At 41.1% G+C, this 18,861-nt stretch overlaps 1 protein-coding gene across 1 annotated transcript; it reads right to left on the reverse strand.

Moving 5' to 3' along the window:
* Positions 1-17,347: 17,347 nt before the first annotated feature.
* On the reverse strand, positions 17,348-18,526 carry LOC139832678 (uncharacterized). Its single transcript, XM_071822490.1, has 3 exons — positions 18,175-18,526; positions 17,672-18,066; positions 17,348-17,629 (listed from the first exon to the last, which is right to left on the reverse strand). Exons 1-3 carry the CDS (start codon positions 18,524-18,526, stop codon positions 17,348-17,350), a joined length of 1,029 nt encoding a protein of 342 aa, XP_071678591.1.
* Positions 18,527-18,861: the final 335 nt, after the last annotated feature.

Below are 18,861 nucleotides of genomic sequence, written 5' to 3' on the forward strand. Positions count from 1 at the left end.
AAATAATCTTCATTGTTTTGATAAGTGTTGTGTGGGTGAACCTATGCTAATGTACCGCCCTTACTAGGACTAATACATACTTGTGATTATACCCCTTGCAAGCATCCGCAACTACAAGAAAGTAATTAAGAATAAATCTAACCACAGCCATAAACTCTGAGATCCTGCTATCCCTCCTGCATCGATATACCAACGGGGGCTTAGGTTTCTGTCACTCCGGCAACCCCGCAATTGGCAAACGAGTACAAGATGCATTCCCCTAGGCCCATAAAGGTGAAGTGTCATGTAGTCGACGTTCACATGACACCACTAGAAGAATAACACCACAACTTAAATATCATAACATTGAATATTACTCAACCATAGTTCACTACTAACATTTAGACTTCACCCATGTCCTCAAGAACTAAACGAACTACTCACGAGACATCATATGGAACATGATCAGAGGTGATATGATGATGAATAACAATCTGAACATAAACCTTGGTTCAATGGTTTCACTCAATAGCATCAACAACAAGTAGAAATCGATACCGGGAGAGTTTCCCCTATCAAACAATCAAGATCAAACCCAAATTGCTACGGCGGTGACGATGTCCAGCGGTGGAGACGGCGGTGATGATGGTGGAGATGATGATGATGGTGATGGAGATGATGTCCAGCTCGATGACGGTGACGATGGCGTCGATTTCCCCCTCCCGGATGGAATTTCCCCGGCGGATCTCAGCCCGCCGGAGAGCTCTTTTCTCTCTGGTGTTCTCCGCCCCGCAGAGGCGGCTGTAACTCTTCGTGAGGTACCCTCTGTGGCTTAGGTTTTCGGGACGAAGGATTTCGCGAAGAAAAGGAGGCGAAAGGGGCTGTGGGGCCCCCTCACCACCAGGTGGCGCGGCCAGGCCATGGGCCGCGCCGCCCTATGGTCTGGGCCCACCTTGGGTCCAGCTGGCTCCCCTTCTGGCTTCCTTCGTCATCTGGAAAAATAGGATTTTTGGTATAATTTCCTTCCACAGTTGATCTTCCGAAATATTGCGTTCTGACGGTGCTTTTTCCAGCAGAATCCTGGCTCCGGTGCTCGATCCTCCAATGATGATGAAACATGCAAAATAGATGAAATAACATAAGTATTGTGTCCAAACATGAAATATATCAATGAATAAGAGCAAATTATGATACAAAATAGTGATGCAAATTGGACGTATCAACTATCTTGAGAGCACAACTGTCATTCTTAGTATAATATGCTTGTCTCAAAATATGATTGATTGTGGTATAACTTTGATGCTTTTATCTTTGACAATCACTACTTCTAGTCTTTCTATGAACTCCAGAGGTGCCTGGGCATTCATGTTTTGCCGATCAAATACGGGCAAGCGAGATACCACTTTATCATACTCTCTTATGAACATTGCAATCCTGCTTATATACATGATTCATGATGCTTATTATTAATTGTTGGTACCTCTCCATGATTGGCATAGCTGTTGGATGATCTTATTTGCATGTATCTCATTATGAACTGCTTAAGTATTAGCCATAGCATGAGAATATATACATCATATGAGCAAATGTGTTCGTGAAAGTTCTTTTATCGCTCGATTTGTTAATCGAATTGCTTGAGGACAAGCAATAAGCTAAGCTTGGGGGGAGTTGATACGTCCAAAACGTATCTACTTTCCCGAACACTTTTGCTATTGTTTTGCCTCTAATTTGTGTATTTTGGATGCAACTAACACGGACTAACGCTGTTTTCAGCAGAACTGATTCAGTGTCTCGTTTTTGTGCAGAAATCCAACTTTCAGGAAAATCCTCGGAATTTATGCAGAAGGCCCTATTTTCCCAGAATACTGACGGAGCCAGAAGGACAAGTCAGGTGGAGGCCCGAGGGCCCCACACCATAGGGCGGCGCGGCCCAGGGGGGCCCGCGCGGCCATGTGGTGTAGCCCCCTCGGTCGGCCTCCGACGCCCTCCTTCGGACTATATATTGCCTTCGACCTAAAAACGCACGAGAAGTCGAAGTCACCAGAAAGCCTCCAGAACGCCGCCACATCGCGAAACTCCGTCTCGGGAGCCAGAAGTCTCCGTTCTGGCACTCCGCCGGGACGGGGAATTGGAGGAGATCATCGCCATCATCACCACCGACGCCTCTCCATCAACCAGCCATGCTTCCCCCATCCATGTGTGAGTAATTCCCCCGCTGTAGGCCGAAGGGGATGGTAGGGATTGGATGAGATTGGTCATGTAATAGCATAAGATTGTTAGGGCATAGTGCCTAGTGTCCGTAATTGGTACTTTGATGATATTGTTGCAACTTGTTATGCTTAATGCTTGTCACTAGGGCCCGAGTGCCATGATCTCAGATCTGAACATGTTATTATTTCATCATGATATTCATTGTTTATGGTCTTACCTGCAAGTTGTATACACATGTCGCTGTCCGGAACCGATGGCCCCGAAGTGACAGAAATCGGGACAACCGGAGGGGATGGTAGTGATGTGAGGATCACATGTGTTCACGGAGTGTTAATGCTTTGCTCCGGTACTCTATTAAAAGGAGTACCTTAATATCCAGTAGATTCCCTTGAGGCCCGGCTGCCACCGGCTGGTAGGACAAAAGATGTTGTGCAAGTTTCTCATTGCGAGCACGTACGACTATAATTGGAACACATGCCTATTGATTGCTTTGTACTTGGACACCGTTTTATTATTATCTGCAAATGCCCTGCTATGATTGTTACATGAGTTTCTCTCATCCATGCAACGCCCGTCATCCGTCCCCGTGCCTACAGTATTTTAATCCTGCTGTTTACTAAAACCACTACTGCTGTCTTTGTTACTCTGCTGCTGTTATTTCACTACTGCTACTGTTATAAAACTGTTACTACTGATAAACTCTTGCGAGCAAGTCTGTTTCCAGGTGCAGCTGAATTGACAACTCCGCTGTTAAGGCTTCCAAGTGTTCTTTGTCTCCCCTTGTGTCGAATCAATAAATTGGGTTATACTACCCGCGAAGACTGCTGCGATCCCCTATACTTGTGGGTCATCACTTGACGAGCCTAGCATGTACAGACATGGCCTCGGGACAACAGAAACCGAAAGGTTGAACACGAGTCATATGGATGATATGATCAACATGTTGATGTTCACCATTGAAGCTACATCATCTCACGTGATGATCGGTTTTGGTGTAGTGGATTTGGATCGTGTACCACTTAACAACTATGAGGGATGTTGTATTAAGTGGGAGTTCATTAGTAATTAGATTAAAACATGAACTAATTATCATAAACATAGTCTGAGTAGTATTTTGAATTAATTTTGTAGTATTGGCATCCGTTTTTCTACCATGCGCTAGTCTTGTTATTGAGATAGAAATACTGTTAAAATCTGACCAGAAACTTTACGGACTGGTACCGTATTATTAAAGAATCAAGAAGTGATTAAGTCCTATAGCAAACTTTTAGTAAACCTCACATTGTTGATTCAAAGAGCTATGGTTTCAATTAGTACATAAAGTTATCTTGTCTCCGTGAAACTTGAAGTTCAAATCTGTTTGAAAAATAAGGAGCTGAAAATTTAGTTTTCAGAAATAATCAAGGTATGAGATATATGTGATATCTAAGACCTTATTGCAAGATGATAGAATATAATTTGGTGAGACTACATAAACTCATAAGTTTTATGGAAATGTACGAAGGTTGAAGACGCAAGGCGTCCCAATCCTCCAACTATTGGGGCACTAACAATATTCGCATATCCATGAAGTTATCATCCTTAGTATGCACCATTGCTAAGACTCGTTGTATCGAAGCATCACGTGATGATCGGGTGTTTTAGATTCTACGTGTGCATACAACGGGTGCAAGCTAGATTTGCACATGCGAATACCAAGGTTAAAACTTTATGAGCCTAGCATGTACAGACATGGTCTCAGAAAGTCGTCATGAATTGATGGATAAAAAATTATGAGTGAAATTGTTCATCGTATTACAAAGTTACTAATAGTGAAATCTAGAACACTTGTCATATGATGATCAAATTCAAAGTAAGAACCTCAAGGTTATTGGTATTTGACCAACAAACCTAGAAGTTTTTGAAGATGAAGTGTTTTCTGAATAATGAGGAAAGCTAAAAGAGAAATTACAAAAGATATTTTGGCAGAGAGAAAAGAAAAGACTAGAAAGTCTAGCTCAGGTGTATATAAATGATATACATGTTATGATTGTTTTCCTAGTTAGGTCACAGAATGAAATTCTTGGGTATTTGTACCATATTGGTTGGTATGAAGTGTCATACAAAACAACGCAATACAAGAATACAATGGCCTAAGTGACTGACAAGGAATGTGATAGGAATACACGTCTGGAACAAAATAAAGTGTTATTATGTTCGTCGTTGGCATTCTATCTAGCCCTTAAATTTATAATAAAGAACTTAATAATTGTTATTTTGCTCTGGTCAAATGAAAACAATGAGTTGTTCAAATTATGACATTACTCCATGTACGATGGATAAGTTATTATAAATCTTAATGGTGAAACACACACACATAATACTGACGCTAAAATGCCATAAGGCAAATGATTTGAATTCCACTTATTTGTGAAACCGCCATTTAGGTCATGTTAGAAAGGAACACATGAAGGAACTCCATGCAAATGGATTTTTGGAGTCATTTGATTTTTGAATCATTTGGCGCTTGCAAATCTTTTCTAAAGAGAATGATTAAATACCGTTCATATGCCAAGACTTGAACGGGCAACAAACTTAGTGGAAAAATACATGATGATGTATGTGGTTCACTGGGCATAGTTCTGTGCGGGAGATTCTTCTACTTCATGAAAACTTCCAACAATGAATTGGGTATATATATGTGGATATATTCGATAAGGAAGAAGTTTGAAACATTTGAATAGATTCAAATAAATTTAAGCATGAAATGGAAATCATCGTAATAGAAAAGTCAAATATCTATGATTGGATCATGGTGGAAATATTTGAATTACGAGTTTTAGCGAACATCTAAGAGAGTCATGAAATTGTTCTACAACTCACATTTCTTAGAGTATCATAATAATGATATAGTATCCGAGAGATGTATCCAAACCTTGTTGGATTAATCATGAGATAAAATATTATGACGCCATTATATTTTGTGGATTATGCTTTAGTGACTACCGCTTTTACACTGAATAGAGCATCATCATGATCCGTTGAAATGACACCATACGAGTTATGGCATGGGTATGAACCCTGATAATCTTTTCTTAAATTTTGGTATGCATAGCATAAGTAAATAAGTTTACAACCAAAATCGGATAAATGTCTTTGTTGGTTATCCCAGAAATTTGATTGGGAATTCTTCCCACGAGACAAAGGCAAAAGTGTTTGTCAATGTTTCTTATTTCCAAGAAATTGTTTTCTAGCGAAGTATTTGAGTGGGAGGACAATAGAACTTGATAAGGTTTATGAACCTGAGCATAATGATCAGAGTAGCGCAGCATCGGAAATTGGTTCCGGAAGCGGCCACAAACGATCATGGCTCCCATGACTACAAAGTGTTTTAGCCATGGAGATCGAAGTACATATTGAACCTTGTAGGTACGGTTTACTTTGTGATCAAATAAATGATTTGTGGACAAAGGATTGATTTTGAACAATGATAAACCAACTACAAACAAAGAAGTTATGATGGGCCCTGACTCCGTTTAAAATGGCGATACGCCATGAAATCCAAGATAGATGAATACTTATTGAAAGTAAATGGATCTATAAAATTGATGAAGCTTGACTTGTCGAAAAGTTGTTTGCGACAAAGTTCAAAGAGTTGAATACAATAAGATTAGATCTTCTGTAGCAATGCTTATAGTCTATGTGGATTATTCTAGTAATCACTACATATTTCTTTTATGAGATATGATAGTAGGATGGCAAAATACATTACTTATCAGAAGTGTGTATTAAAGGTGTATACAAGATACAACCAAGAGTTTTGCTGGTCTGTGGAATACTAGATAGGTATACAAACTTCAATTGGATGAAGTAAGTATCATGGAGTTGGAATCTTCACCAGATGAAATAGTCAAAGAGTTTTTGATTCCATCAGAGATGATGAAGAGACTTGCATTTGCAAGAAATTAAGCGGGAGCGCTGAGACATATTTATAATACTTTATGTAGATGACATATAGTTTGTTATAAATGATGTAATTATATACTTGATTAAAAAGGTTTCATTGAGAAATTAACTTCAATGAAAGGATATGGACTGAAACAAATTTAGTGACAAGATCTATGAAGATAGATTTAAACACATAATAAGTTTAAGTCAAAGTACATAGAATGGATATTGAAGTAGTTCAATATAGAAATATTAAGAAAATATTCTTGTCATGTGAAGTTTTAACAAGACTTGAGTGTATTGACACTCAATGAGTAAAAACACATGAGTGATTATAGATCACAAATAATATGTACACAATCAGATGTCATGTGCTCTTAAAAATGTTATGATCATGTACCAGAATGATTCATGTGATGATCATTGAAAAACAGTAAGAATATTCTTGAGTACTTAAGAAGAACCAAGGATATATATATATAGTTTTGTATGGAGAAATGACAAACAAATCGCTGTAAAGTGTTGCACCAATATTTGTTTTGTCACATATGAAAATAAAATTTCAATCTCAAATTAGACTAAGTGTTGTTTAAAAGGTAGCACAATGAGCTAGAAGTTGTCTATGCTAGATTTAGAAGAGTTCTAAATATTGTGATGGATTCTACAAAAGAAGGCAAAGTATGTCATTGTTTTGACAATGACAAAGGATGTTAAGTCAAGAGGTTCTTTTAGAACTTGGTGTAGTTCCGACAGAGTCAGAATTTTGAAGATATATTGTGTGTGACAATATTAGTGACATATCTCAGACCGCGGAATTAAGGTTCCACCAGAAGACCAAACATATTTAATGCCGACTCATTTGGAAATGAGTGATGCGTTGAGACGCAAATAAATTACAAAATACATACGATTCTGAGCATGTCAGATCCGTTGACTAAAACCTCTCCCGTGAGCAAAACATGATAAAGCACCGGAAGGCCAAGGTGTTATATCTTTACAAATGTAAACCAGATTATTGACTCTAGTGCAAGTGGGAGACTGTTGGAGATATGCCCAAGAGGCAATAATAAAATGGTTATTATAATATCTTTAAGTTTATGATAATGTTTACATACCATGCTATAATTGTATTAACCGAAACATTGATACATGTGTGTTATGTGAACAACAAGGAGTCCCTAGTAAGCCTCTTGTATAACTAGCTTGTTGATTAATAGATGATCATCGTTTCATAATCATGAACATTGGATGTTATTAATAACAAGGTTATATCATTGTATGAATGATGTAATGGACACACCCAATTAAGCGTAGCATAAGATCACGTCATTAAGTTATTTGCTATAAGCTTTCGATACATAGTTACCTAGTCCTTATGACCATGAGATCATGTAAATCACTTATACCGGAAAGGTGCTTTGATTACATCAAACGCCACTGCGTAAATGGGTGGTTATAAAGGTGGGATTAAGTATCCGGAAAGTATGAGTTGAGGCATATGGATCAACAGTGGGATTTGTCCATCCCGATGACGGATAGATATACTCTAGGCCCTCTCGGTGGAATGTCGTCTAATGTCTTGCAAGCATATGAATAAGTTCATAAGAGACCACATACCACGGTACGAGTAAAGAGTACTTGTCAGGAGACGAGGTTGAACAAGGTATAGAGTGATACCGATGATCAAACCTCGGACAAGTAAAATATCGCGTGACAAAGGGAATTGGTATCGTATGTGAATGGTTCAGTCGATCACTAAAGTCATCGTTGAATATGTGGGAGCCATTATGGATCTCCAGATCCCGCTATTGGTTATTGGTCGGAGAGAAGTCTCAACCATGTCTACATAGTTCGCGAACCGTAGGGTGACACACTTAAGGTTTGATGTCGTTTAAGTAGATATGGATATGGAATGGAGTTCGAAGATTTGTTCGAAGTCCTGGATGAGATCCCGGACATCACGAGGAGTTCCGGAATGGTCCGGAGAATAAGATTCATATATAGGAAGTCATTTTATAAGATTTAAAATGACCCGGAAGATTCTACGGAAGGTTCTAGAAGGTTCTAGAAAAGTTCAGAAGAAATCACTAAGGAAGGCGGAGTCCCGGAGGGACTCCACAAACCCTAACCAGCCAACCAAGTGGGAGGGTGGAGTCCATGGTGGACTCCACCTCCTTGGCCGGCCAAAGAAAAGGGGGAAGGGGAAAGTCCCTGTCCCTCTAGGTTTCGTCCATAAGGCAGTTTTTCTGTTGGGGTCTTATTCGAAGACTTTGGGCAAACCCTTGGGGTTCCACCTATATAATGAGGAGGAGAGGGAGGGGCAGCCCATGGCTTGGCCGCACCAACCCTGCCCCCTTGAGGCCGGCGCCCATGGCACCCCCTCTCCCCAAACCCTAGCACCCCTCCTCCACTACTTCTCCCGCATATGCTTAGCGAATCTCCGCCGGAGATCTCCATCGACACCGCCACCACGCCGTCGTGCTGTCGGGATTCCGAGGAGGATCTACTACTTCCGCTGCCCGCTGGAACGGGGAGAAGGACATCGTCATCAACACCGAACGTGTGACCGAGTACGGAGGTGCTGCCCGATCGTGGCACCGTGATCAAGATCTTCTACGCGCTTTTGCAAGCGGCAAGTGAACGTCTATGCTGTCTACGGGTGCTTCTATTCTCGTAGACAGTGTTGGGCCTCCAAGAGCAGAGGTTTGTAGAACAGCAGCAAGTTTCCCTTAAGTGGATCACCCAAGGTTTATCGAACTCAGGGAGGAAGAGGTCAAAGATATCCCTCTCATGCAACCCTGCAACCACAAAGCAAGAAGTCTCTTGTGTCCCCAACACACCTAATAGGTGCACTAGTTCGGCGAAGAGATAGTGAAATACAGGTGGTATGAATAAATATGAGCAGTAGCAACGGCACCAGAAAAGTGCTTTGCTATCCAGGACTGGCGTGTGGTCGATGGTGGTAATATTGCAGACAGTACAGATGCAGTAGAACAGTAAACAAGCAGCGATAGCGGTATTTAGGAACAAGGCCTAGGGATTATACTTTCACTAGTGGACACTCTCAACATTGATCACATAACAGAATAGATAAATGCTAGACTCTACACCCTCTTGTTGGATGATGAACACCATTGCGTAGGATTACACAAACCCTCAATGCCGGAGTTAACAAGCTCCACAATATTCAATGTTCATATTTAAATAACCTTAGAGTGCAAGATAGATCAACATAACCAAATAGATCACATCAATACCATCATAGTAATAGTTAACTTCACAATCCACAAGAGATCGCGATCATAAACTACGCCAAGTACTACATGATGCACACACTGCCCACTTTACACCATGCAGGAGGAATAGAGTACTTTAATAACATCACTAGAGTAGCACATAGATGAATAGTGATACAAAACTCATATGAATCTCAATCACGTAAGGCAGCTCATGAGATCATTGTATTGAAGTACATAGGAGAGAGATTAACCACATAGCTACCGGTACAGCCCCGAGCCTTGATGGAGAACTACTCCCTCCTCATGGGAGACAGCAGCGGTGATGAAGATGGCGGTGGTGTCGATGGAGAAGCCTTCCGGGGGCACTTCCCCGTCCCGGCGGCGTGCCGGAACAGAGACTCATGTCCCCCAGATCTTGGCTTCGCGATGGCGGCGGCTCTGGATGGTTTCTCGTACCGTGGCTTTTCCGTCTCGAGGTTTTAGGTCGAGGGGGCTTAAATAGGCGAAGAGGCGGCGTCAGAGGGTCGAAGAGGCGGTGAGAGGGTAAGGCGGCGCGGCCCAGGCCTGGGCCCACCAGGGCTCCCCTCTGGCGACTCTCGGGTGTTCTGGAAGCTTCGTGGAAAAATAGGATGCTGGGCGTTGATTTTGTCCGATTCCGAGAATATTTCCTTACTAGGATTTCTGAAACCAAAAACAACAGAAAACAGGAACTGGCCCTTCGGCATCTCGTCAATAGGTTAGTTCCGGAAAACGCATAAATATGACATAAAGTGTGCATAAAACATGTAGATATCATCAATAATGTGGCATGGAACATAAGAAATTATCGATACGTCGGAGACGTATCAGCATCCCCAAGCTTAGTTTCTGCTCGTCCCGAGCAGGTAAACGATAACAAAGATAATTTCTGGAGTGACATGCCATCATAACTTTGATCATACTATTGTAAGCATATGTAATGAATGCAGCGATCAAAACAATGTAAATGACATGAGTAAACAAATGAATCATAAAGCAAAGACTTTTCATGAATAGTACTTCAAGACAAGCATCAATAAGTCTTGCATAAGAGTTAACTCATAAAGCAATAATTCAAAGTAAAGGTATTGAAGCAACACAAAGGAAGATTAAGTTTCAGCGGTTGCTTTCAACTTGTAACATGTATATCTCATGGATATTGTCAACATAGACTAATATAACAAGTGCAATATGCAAGTATGTAGGAATCAATGCACAGTTCACACAAGTGTTTGCTTCCTGAGATGGAGAGAAATAGGTGAACTGACTCAACAATAAAAGTAAAAGAATGGTCCTTCAAAGAGGAAAGCATCGACTGCTATATTTGTGCTAGAGCTTTGATTTTGAAAACATATAGAGATCATAAAAGTAAAATTTGTTGTTGTCAACGAATGGTAGTGGGCACTCTAACCCCCCTTGCCAGACAAACCTTCAAAGAGCGGCTCCCATTTTATTTTATTTTTGTGTGGCACTCCTTCCAATCTTTCTTTCACAAACCATGGCTAACCGAATCCTTCGGGTGCCTGCCAACAATCTCATACCATGAAGGAGTGCCTTTTTATTTTAGTTTTATTATGATGACACTCCTCCCCACCTTTGCTTTCTCAAGCCATGGCTAACCGAATCCTTCGGGTGCCGTCCAACAATCACATACCATGGAGGAATGTCTATTTTTTATTAATTAATTTGGGACTGGGAATCCCATTGCCAGCTCTTTTTGCAAAATTATTGGATAAGCGGATGAAGCCACTAGTCCATTGGTGAAAGTTGCCCAACAAGATTGAAAGATAAACACCACATACTTCCTCATGAGCTATAAAACATTGACACAAATCAGAGGTGATAAATTTTGAATTGTTTAAAGGTAGCACTCAAGCAATTTACTTTGGAATGGCGGAGAAATACCATGTAGTAGGTAGGTATGGTGGACACAAATGGCATAGTGGTTGGCTCAAGGATTTTGGATGCATGAGAAGTATTCCCTCTCGATACAAGGCTAGGCTAGCAAGGCTATTTGAAACAAACACAAGTATGAAGCGGTGCAGCAAAACTTACATAAAATACATATTGTAAACATTATAAGACTCTACACCGTCTTCCCTGTTGTTCAAACACTTTACTAGAAATTATCTAGACCTTAGAGAGACCAATTATGCAAACCGAATTTTAGCAAGCTCTATGTATTTCTTCATTAATGGGTGCAAAGTATATGATGCAAGAGCTTAAACATGAGCACAACAATTGCCAAGTATCACATTATTCAAGACATCATACCAATTATTACATGTAGCATTTTCCGTATCCAACCATATAACAATTAACGAAGCAGTTTCAACCTTCGCCATGAAAATTAAAAGCTAAGAACACATGTGTTCATATGAACCAGCGGAGCGTGTCTCTCTCCCACACAAGCATTTATTCAAACAAAAGCAAAAAAACAAAAGCACACAGACGCTCCAAGCAAAGTACATAAGATGTGGCCGAATAAAAATATAGTTTCAAGAGAAGGAACCTGATAATTTGTCGATGAAGAAGGGGATGCCTTGGGCATCCCCAAGATTAGATGATTGAGTCTTCTTGAAATATGCAGGGATGAACCACCGGGGCATCCCCAAGCTTAGACTTTTCACTCTTCTTGATCTTATTGTATCATCCTCCTCTCTTGACCCTTGAAAACTTCCTCCACACCAAACTCGAAATAAACTCATTAGAGGGTTAGTGCATAATCAAAAATTCACATGTTCAGAGGTGACACAATCATTCTTAACACTTCTGGACATTGCCCAAAGCTACTGGAAGTTAATGGAACAAAGAAATCCATTCAACATAGCAAAAGAGGCAATGCGAAATAAAAGGCAGAATCTGTCAAAACAGAACAGTCCGTAAATACGAATTTTATTGAGGCACCAGACTTGCTCAAATGAAAATGCTCAAATTGAATGAAAGTTGCGTACATATCTGTGGATCACTCACGTAAATTGGCATAATTTTCTGAGTTACCTACAGAGAATTTTGCCCAGATTCGTGACAGCAAGAAATCTGTTTCTGCGCAGTAATCCAAATCTAGTATCAACCTTGCTATCAAAGACTTCACTTGGCACAACAATGCAACAAAATAAGATAAGGAGAGGTTGCTACAGTAGTAAACAACTTCCAAGACTCAAAATAAAATAAAGGTACTGTAGCAAAATAACACATGGGTTATCTCCCAAGAAGTTCTTTCTTTATAGCCATTAAGATGGGCTCAGCAGTTTTAATGATGCACTCGCAAGAAATAGTATTTGAAGCAAAAGAGAGCTTCAAGAGGCAAATTCTAAACACATTTAAGTCTAACATGCTTCCTATGAAAAGGAATCTTGTACACAAATAAATTCATGAAGAGCAAAGTGACAAGATCAGGAAGATAAAACAAGTGTAGTTTCAAAAATTTCAGCACATAGAGAGGTGTTTTAGTAACATGAAAATTTCTACAACCATATTTTCCTCTCTCATAATAACTTTCAGTAGCATCATGAGCAAACTCAACAATATAACTATCACATAAAGCATTCTTATCATGAGTCTCATGCATAAAATTATTACTCTCCACATAAGCATAATCAATTTTATTAGTTTTAGTGGGAGCAAATTCAACAAAGTGGCTATCTTCAAATATAGGAGGCATATTGTAATCATAATCAAATTCACTCTCCATAGTAGGTGGAACCAAAAGACCACTATCATTATAATCATCATAAATAGGAGGTAAAGTATCATCAAAGTAAATTTCCTCCTCAATGCTTGGGGGACTAAAAAGATCATGCTCATCAAAACCAGCTTCCCCAAGCTTAGAATTTTCCATAGCATTAGCAACAATAGTGTTCAAAGCATTCATATTAATAACATTCCCATTAGCATGCATATAAAGTTCCATGGGTTTTTTAATTCTCTCTTCAAACACATCATGTCCTAATTCAAGATAAAGTTCATGAAGATCTCTCATATTTTTGTTGTTTTCCATTATGCCTAACTAGTGTAAACAAGAAACAAAAAGATGCAATTGCAGGATCTAAAGGAAATAGCTTCGAGCACAAACACAATGGCGCCGAAAAGTAATGCATTACTGGAACCGAAGTATGAGTGCCTTTTACCTTTCCTCCCCGGCAACGGCGCCAGAAAAGTGCTTGATGTCTACGGGTGCTTCTATTCTTGTAGACAGTGTTGGGCCTCCAAGAGCAGAGGTTTGTAGAACAGCAGCAAGTTTCCCTTAAGTGGATCACCCAAGGTTTATCTAACTCAGGGAGGAAGAGGTCAAAGATATCCCTCTCATGCAACCCTGCAACCACAAAGCAAGAAGTCTCTTGTGTCCCCAACACACCTAATAGGTGCACTAGTTCGGCGAAGAGATAGTGAAATACAGGTGGTATGAATAAATATGAGCAGTAGCAACGGCACCAGAAAAGTGCTTTGCTATCCAGGACTGGCGTGTGGTCGATGGTGGTAATATTGCAGACAGTACAGATGCAGTAGAACAGTAAACAAGCAGCGATAGCGGTATTTAGGAACAAGGCCTAGGGATTATACTTTCACTAGTGGACACTCTCAACATTGATCACATAACAGAATAGATAAATGCTAGACTCTACACCCTCTTGTTGGATGATGAACACCATTGCGTAGGATTACACGAACCCTCAATGCCGGAGTTAACAAGCTCCACAATATTCAATGTTCATATTTAAATAACCTTAGAGTGCAAGATAGATCAACATAACCAAATAGATCACATCAATACCATCATAGTAATAGTTAACTTCACAATCCACAAGAGATCGCGATCATAAACTACGCCAAGTACTACATGATGCACACACTGCCCACTTTACACCATGCAGGAGGAATAGAGTACTTTAATAACATCACTAGAGTAGCACATAGATGAATAGTGATACAAAACTCATATGAATCTCAATCATGTAAGGCAGCTCATGAGATCATTGTATTGAAGTACATAGGAGAGAGATTAACCACATAGCTACCGGTACAGCCCCGAGCCTTGATGGAGAACTACTCCCTCCTCACTGGAGACAGCAGCGGTGATGAAGATGGCGGTGGTGTCGATGGAGAAGCCTTTCGGGGGCACTTCCCCGTCCCGGCGGCGTGCCGGAACAGAGACTCCTGTCCCCCAGATCTTGGCTTCACGATGGCAGTGGCTCTGGATGGTTTCTCGTACCGTGGCTTTTCCGTCTCGAGGTTTTAGGTCGAGGGGGCTTAAATAGGCGAAGAGGCGGCGTCAGAGGGTCGAAGAGGCGGTGAGAGGGTAAGGCGGTGCGGCCAGGGCCTGGGCCGCGCCGGCCTACCTCCTGGGCCCACCAAGGCTCCCCTCTGGCGACTCTCGGGTGTTCTAGAAGCTTCGTGGAAAAATAGGATGCTGGGCGTTGATTTCGTCCGATTCCGAGAATATTTCCTTACTAGGATTTCTGAAACCAAAAACAGCAGAAAACAGGAACTGGCCCTTCGGCATCTCGTCAATAGGTTAGTTCCGGAAAACGCATAAATATGACATCAAGTGTGCATAAAACATGTAGATATCATCAATAATGTGGTATGGAACATAAGAAATTATCGATACGTCGGAGACGTATCAGTCTACCGCAGCAACAAGAGCCTCATCTTGTAGGCTTTGGAAATCTTCAAGGGTGAGTCTTGATCATCTCCTCGTTGCTACCGTCTTCTAGATTGCATCTTGGCTTGGATTGCGTTCTCGCGGTAGGAAAAATTTTGTTTTCTATGCAACGAATCCCAACACCCTCGGATACCCGGTATAGTGAATGCCATAACTCGCAGTGCCTTTTAGATAGTGCATCACTCTTTCAAGAGCATGCCAGTGATCATCACCAGGATTTGAGACAAATCGGCTAAGTTTGCTCACAGCAAAGGCGATGTCAGGCCTCGTAGCGCTAGCCAGATACATCAGCGAGCCAATAATCTGAGAATATCTCAGTTGATCTCTAGCAGTCGTTTTATTCTTTCTAAGTAGCACACTAGGATCATAAGGCATTGGACAAGACTTGCAATCGCTATACCCAGAACGACTCAAGATCTTTTCCACATAGTGAGATTGAAGCAGTGTAATCCCACCATTGTCATCCTTCAACAACTTGATGTTTAAGATTACATCAGCTACCCCAAGATCCTTCATCTCAAAACAGCGAGATAAGAAATCCTTGGTCTTCTTGATGATATTCAGGTTGGTTCCAAAAATCAGTATGTCATCGACGTATAAGCAAAGAATGACTCCTTCGCCCCCACCATGGCGATAGTACACACATTTATCAGCTTCATTTACAACAAATCCTTCAGCAGTTAAAGTTCTTTCGAACTTCTCATGCCACTGCTTAGGTGCTTGCTTGAGACCATATAAAGACTTCAATAGTTTGCACACCTTTCCTTCTTGACCATTTACTACAAATCCATCTGGCTGGTCCATGTAAATTTCCTCATCCAACTCTCCATTTAGGAAAGCTGTCTTAACATCCATTTGATGAATGAGAAGACCGTATGAGGGAGCCAGTGATAGTAGTACTCTAATGGTAGTCAATCTAGCTACAGGTGAGTATGTATCAAAGAAGTCTTCACCTTCCTTTTGCGTATAACCCTTGGCCACAAGTCGTGCCTTGTACTTTTCAATTGTACCATCAGGCCTAAGCTTCTTCTTAAACACCCATTTACATCCTACGGGTTTGCACCCATAAGGACGATCAGTAATCTCCCAAGTTCCATTAGCCAAAATGGAATCCATCTCACTTCGGACAGCTTCCTTCCAGTAGTCAGCATCTGGAGATGCATAGGCTTCTGAAATAGAAGTGGGAGTGTCATCCACGAGATACACAATGAAATCATTACCAAAGGACTTCGCAGTCCTTTGTCTCTTATTCCTTTTAGGAGCTTCATTGTTATCCTCCTCCAGATTCTCAAGGTGTTCTATCGGAACGGTGGATTCAGGAATTGTAGCGAATTCCTGGATAGATGTACTAGGCAAACCCTGATTCGATGAGCTAGGCATATCCTTCATGGGAAATATATCCTCAAAGAAAGTCGCATCATTCGACTCCATGATTGTACCAACATGCATGTCGGATACCTCAGACTTTACTATCAAGAATCTATAGCCAATGCTATGAAAAGCATAGCCCAGAAAAACACAATCAACAGTTTTTGGTCCAAGCTTGCGCTTCTTGGGAATTGGCACATTGACTTTGGCCAAACATCCCTAAGTCCGTAGGTAAGAGAGTTTCAATCTTTTCTTCTCCCATTCCTTGAATAGAGTAATTTCTTTGTTCTTTGTGGGAACTCGGTTTAGGACATGACACGCGGTCAACAGTGCCTCCCCCCACCATTCCTTAGAGAGACCCGATGTGTCTAACATGGCATTAACCAGATCTGTTAGAGTTCGGTTCTTTCTTTCGGCTACTCCATTTGACTGGGGTGAGTAGGGAGGCGTCCTCTCATAAATTATACCATGTTCCGCACAAAAGGAATCAAACTCATTGGAAAAATACTCTCCACCTCGATCAGACCTTAGCCTCTTAATCTTTCGATCAAGTTGGTTTTCTGCTTCAGCTTTATAAATTTTGAAGAAGCTCAAAGCCTCATCTTTTGTCTTCAGAAGATACACATGACAGTATCTCGTAGAGTCATCAATCAATGTCATGAAGTATTTCTTTCCACCTTTTGTCAATACACCATTCATCTCACAAAGATCAGAGTGTATGAGCTCTAGTGGTGCCAAATTTCTCACCTCTGCAGTCGTATGCGACTTGCGAGGTTGTTTTGCTTGCACGCATGCTAGGCATTTCGATCCTTTGGCATAAGTGAATTTTGGTATTAAATCTAATTTTGATAATCGCGTCATGCAACCAAAATTAACATGACAAAGACGTGAATGCCAGACATTTGATATAAGATCAGACGAAACATGATTCACAACTTTATTACAAACATCCGATGTGACGGAATAAACCTCCACACTCATATCCTTTACCAATAAAAGTACCAAACTTAGAAAGTACAAACTTATTGGACTCGAAAACAATCTTGTAGCCATCACGACATAGAAGGGATCCGCTAACAAGATTCTTATTTATTGAGGGAACATGATGCACGTTCTTCAGTTGCACGGTCTTTCCCGAAGTGAACTTCAGATCGACCGTACCAACACCATGAACAGAAGCATGCGAGCCGTTCCCCATCAGCACGGACTGAGTCCCTCTGATCTGATATGAAGAAAACATGGAAATGTCAGAACAAACATGTACATTAGCGCCCGTGTCAATCCACCAATCAGGAGAATGACATAATGAAAGAACAGTAGGTAATATACCATAACCAACATCCTTCATATCAACATCGCCCATGACAACATTGGCGGTCTTGCCGCCCTTCCCATCTTTGGCGCTGTCATAACGGTTGGGGCAGCTAGGAGCCCAATGCTCAGGATCACCGCACACATGACAGGAACCTTTCTTCTTATCAGTCTTCTTCTTGAAAGTAGTGGACTGTGAGGGCTTGTTCTTCCAGTCGAACTTGCTCTTGCCATCAAACTTTCCCTTGTTCTTGAACTTGTGGGACTTGAAGTTCTTTTTCTGTACCAAGTTTGCACTTGAACCACCCTCAGCACCACGAGCAAGTGTGTCTTTTGCCCTCGCCTTTTCTTCCACATCAAGAGTCCCAATGAGATCCAAAGCAGTGAACTCTTGTCTCTTGTGTTTTAGGGAAGTAGCAAAATTCCTCCATGAAGGAGGCAGTTAGGCAATAATGCTTCCGGCAACAAACTTGTCCGGTAACACACAGGAGAAGTACTCAAGCTCCTTGGTCAGTGCCTGTATCTCATGAGCCTGCTCAACAACTGAGCGATCACCAGTCATCTTGAAGTCACAAAATTGCTCCATGATGTACAGTTCACTGCCTGCATCCGAGACCCCAAACTTGGCCTCGAGAGCAGCCCACATGTCCTTGCCATTAGTAAAGGACATATAGGGTTCAATAATGTTCTCTCCAAGTACAGATAATAGAGCAGCCCTGAACAGCCTGTCAGTTTTCTGAAAAACTTGCTCCTGAGCAGGAGTAAGCTCTCCCTCAGGCTTACCAAGAGTGGCGTCGTAGCAGTTCATGTTTTCAAACCAGAGAACTGCTCTCGCGCGCCATCTCTTGTAGTGAGTACCCTCAAAAACGGGCGGCTTCACAGATGCGACAAAGCCACTTGGGGTAAATTGCCTATAATAAGGTTTTTGGATTGTTGAGAAAATTAGCAATTTACCAAGTAATTTAGACAAAATAAACCGCAAGAAAAACATGACTAGATTAATGGAAAATAAACAATGTATGTAGGAGAAGAAAGATAATGGAAACACATTCGGAGAGATTGATCCATATATTATAGGTGCGACACAAATAGAGAGCATGGTGGTGATCTGAACAAGATGAAAGTGTTGGAGATATGCCCAAG

This window comes from Lolium perenne, chromosome 6, assembly GCF_019359855.2.
Source record: "Lolium perenne isolate Kyuss_39 chromosome 6, Kyuss_2.0, whole genome shotgun sequence".
In the NCBI taxonomy this organism is placed as follows: Eukaryota; Viridiplantae; Streptophyta; class Magnoliopsida; order Poales; family Poaceae; genus Lolium; species Lolium perenne.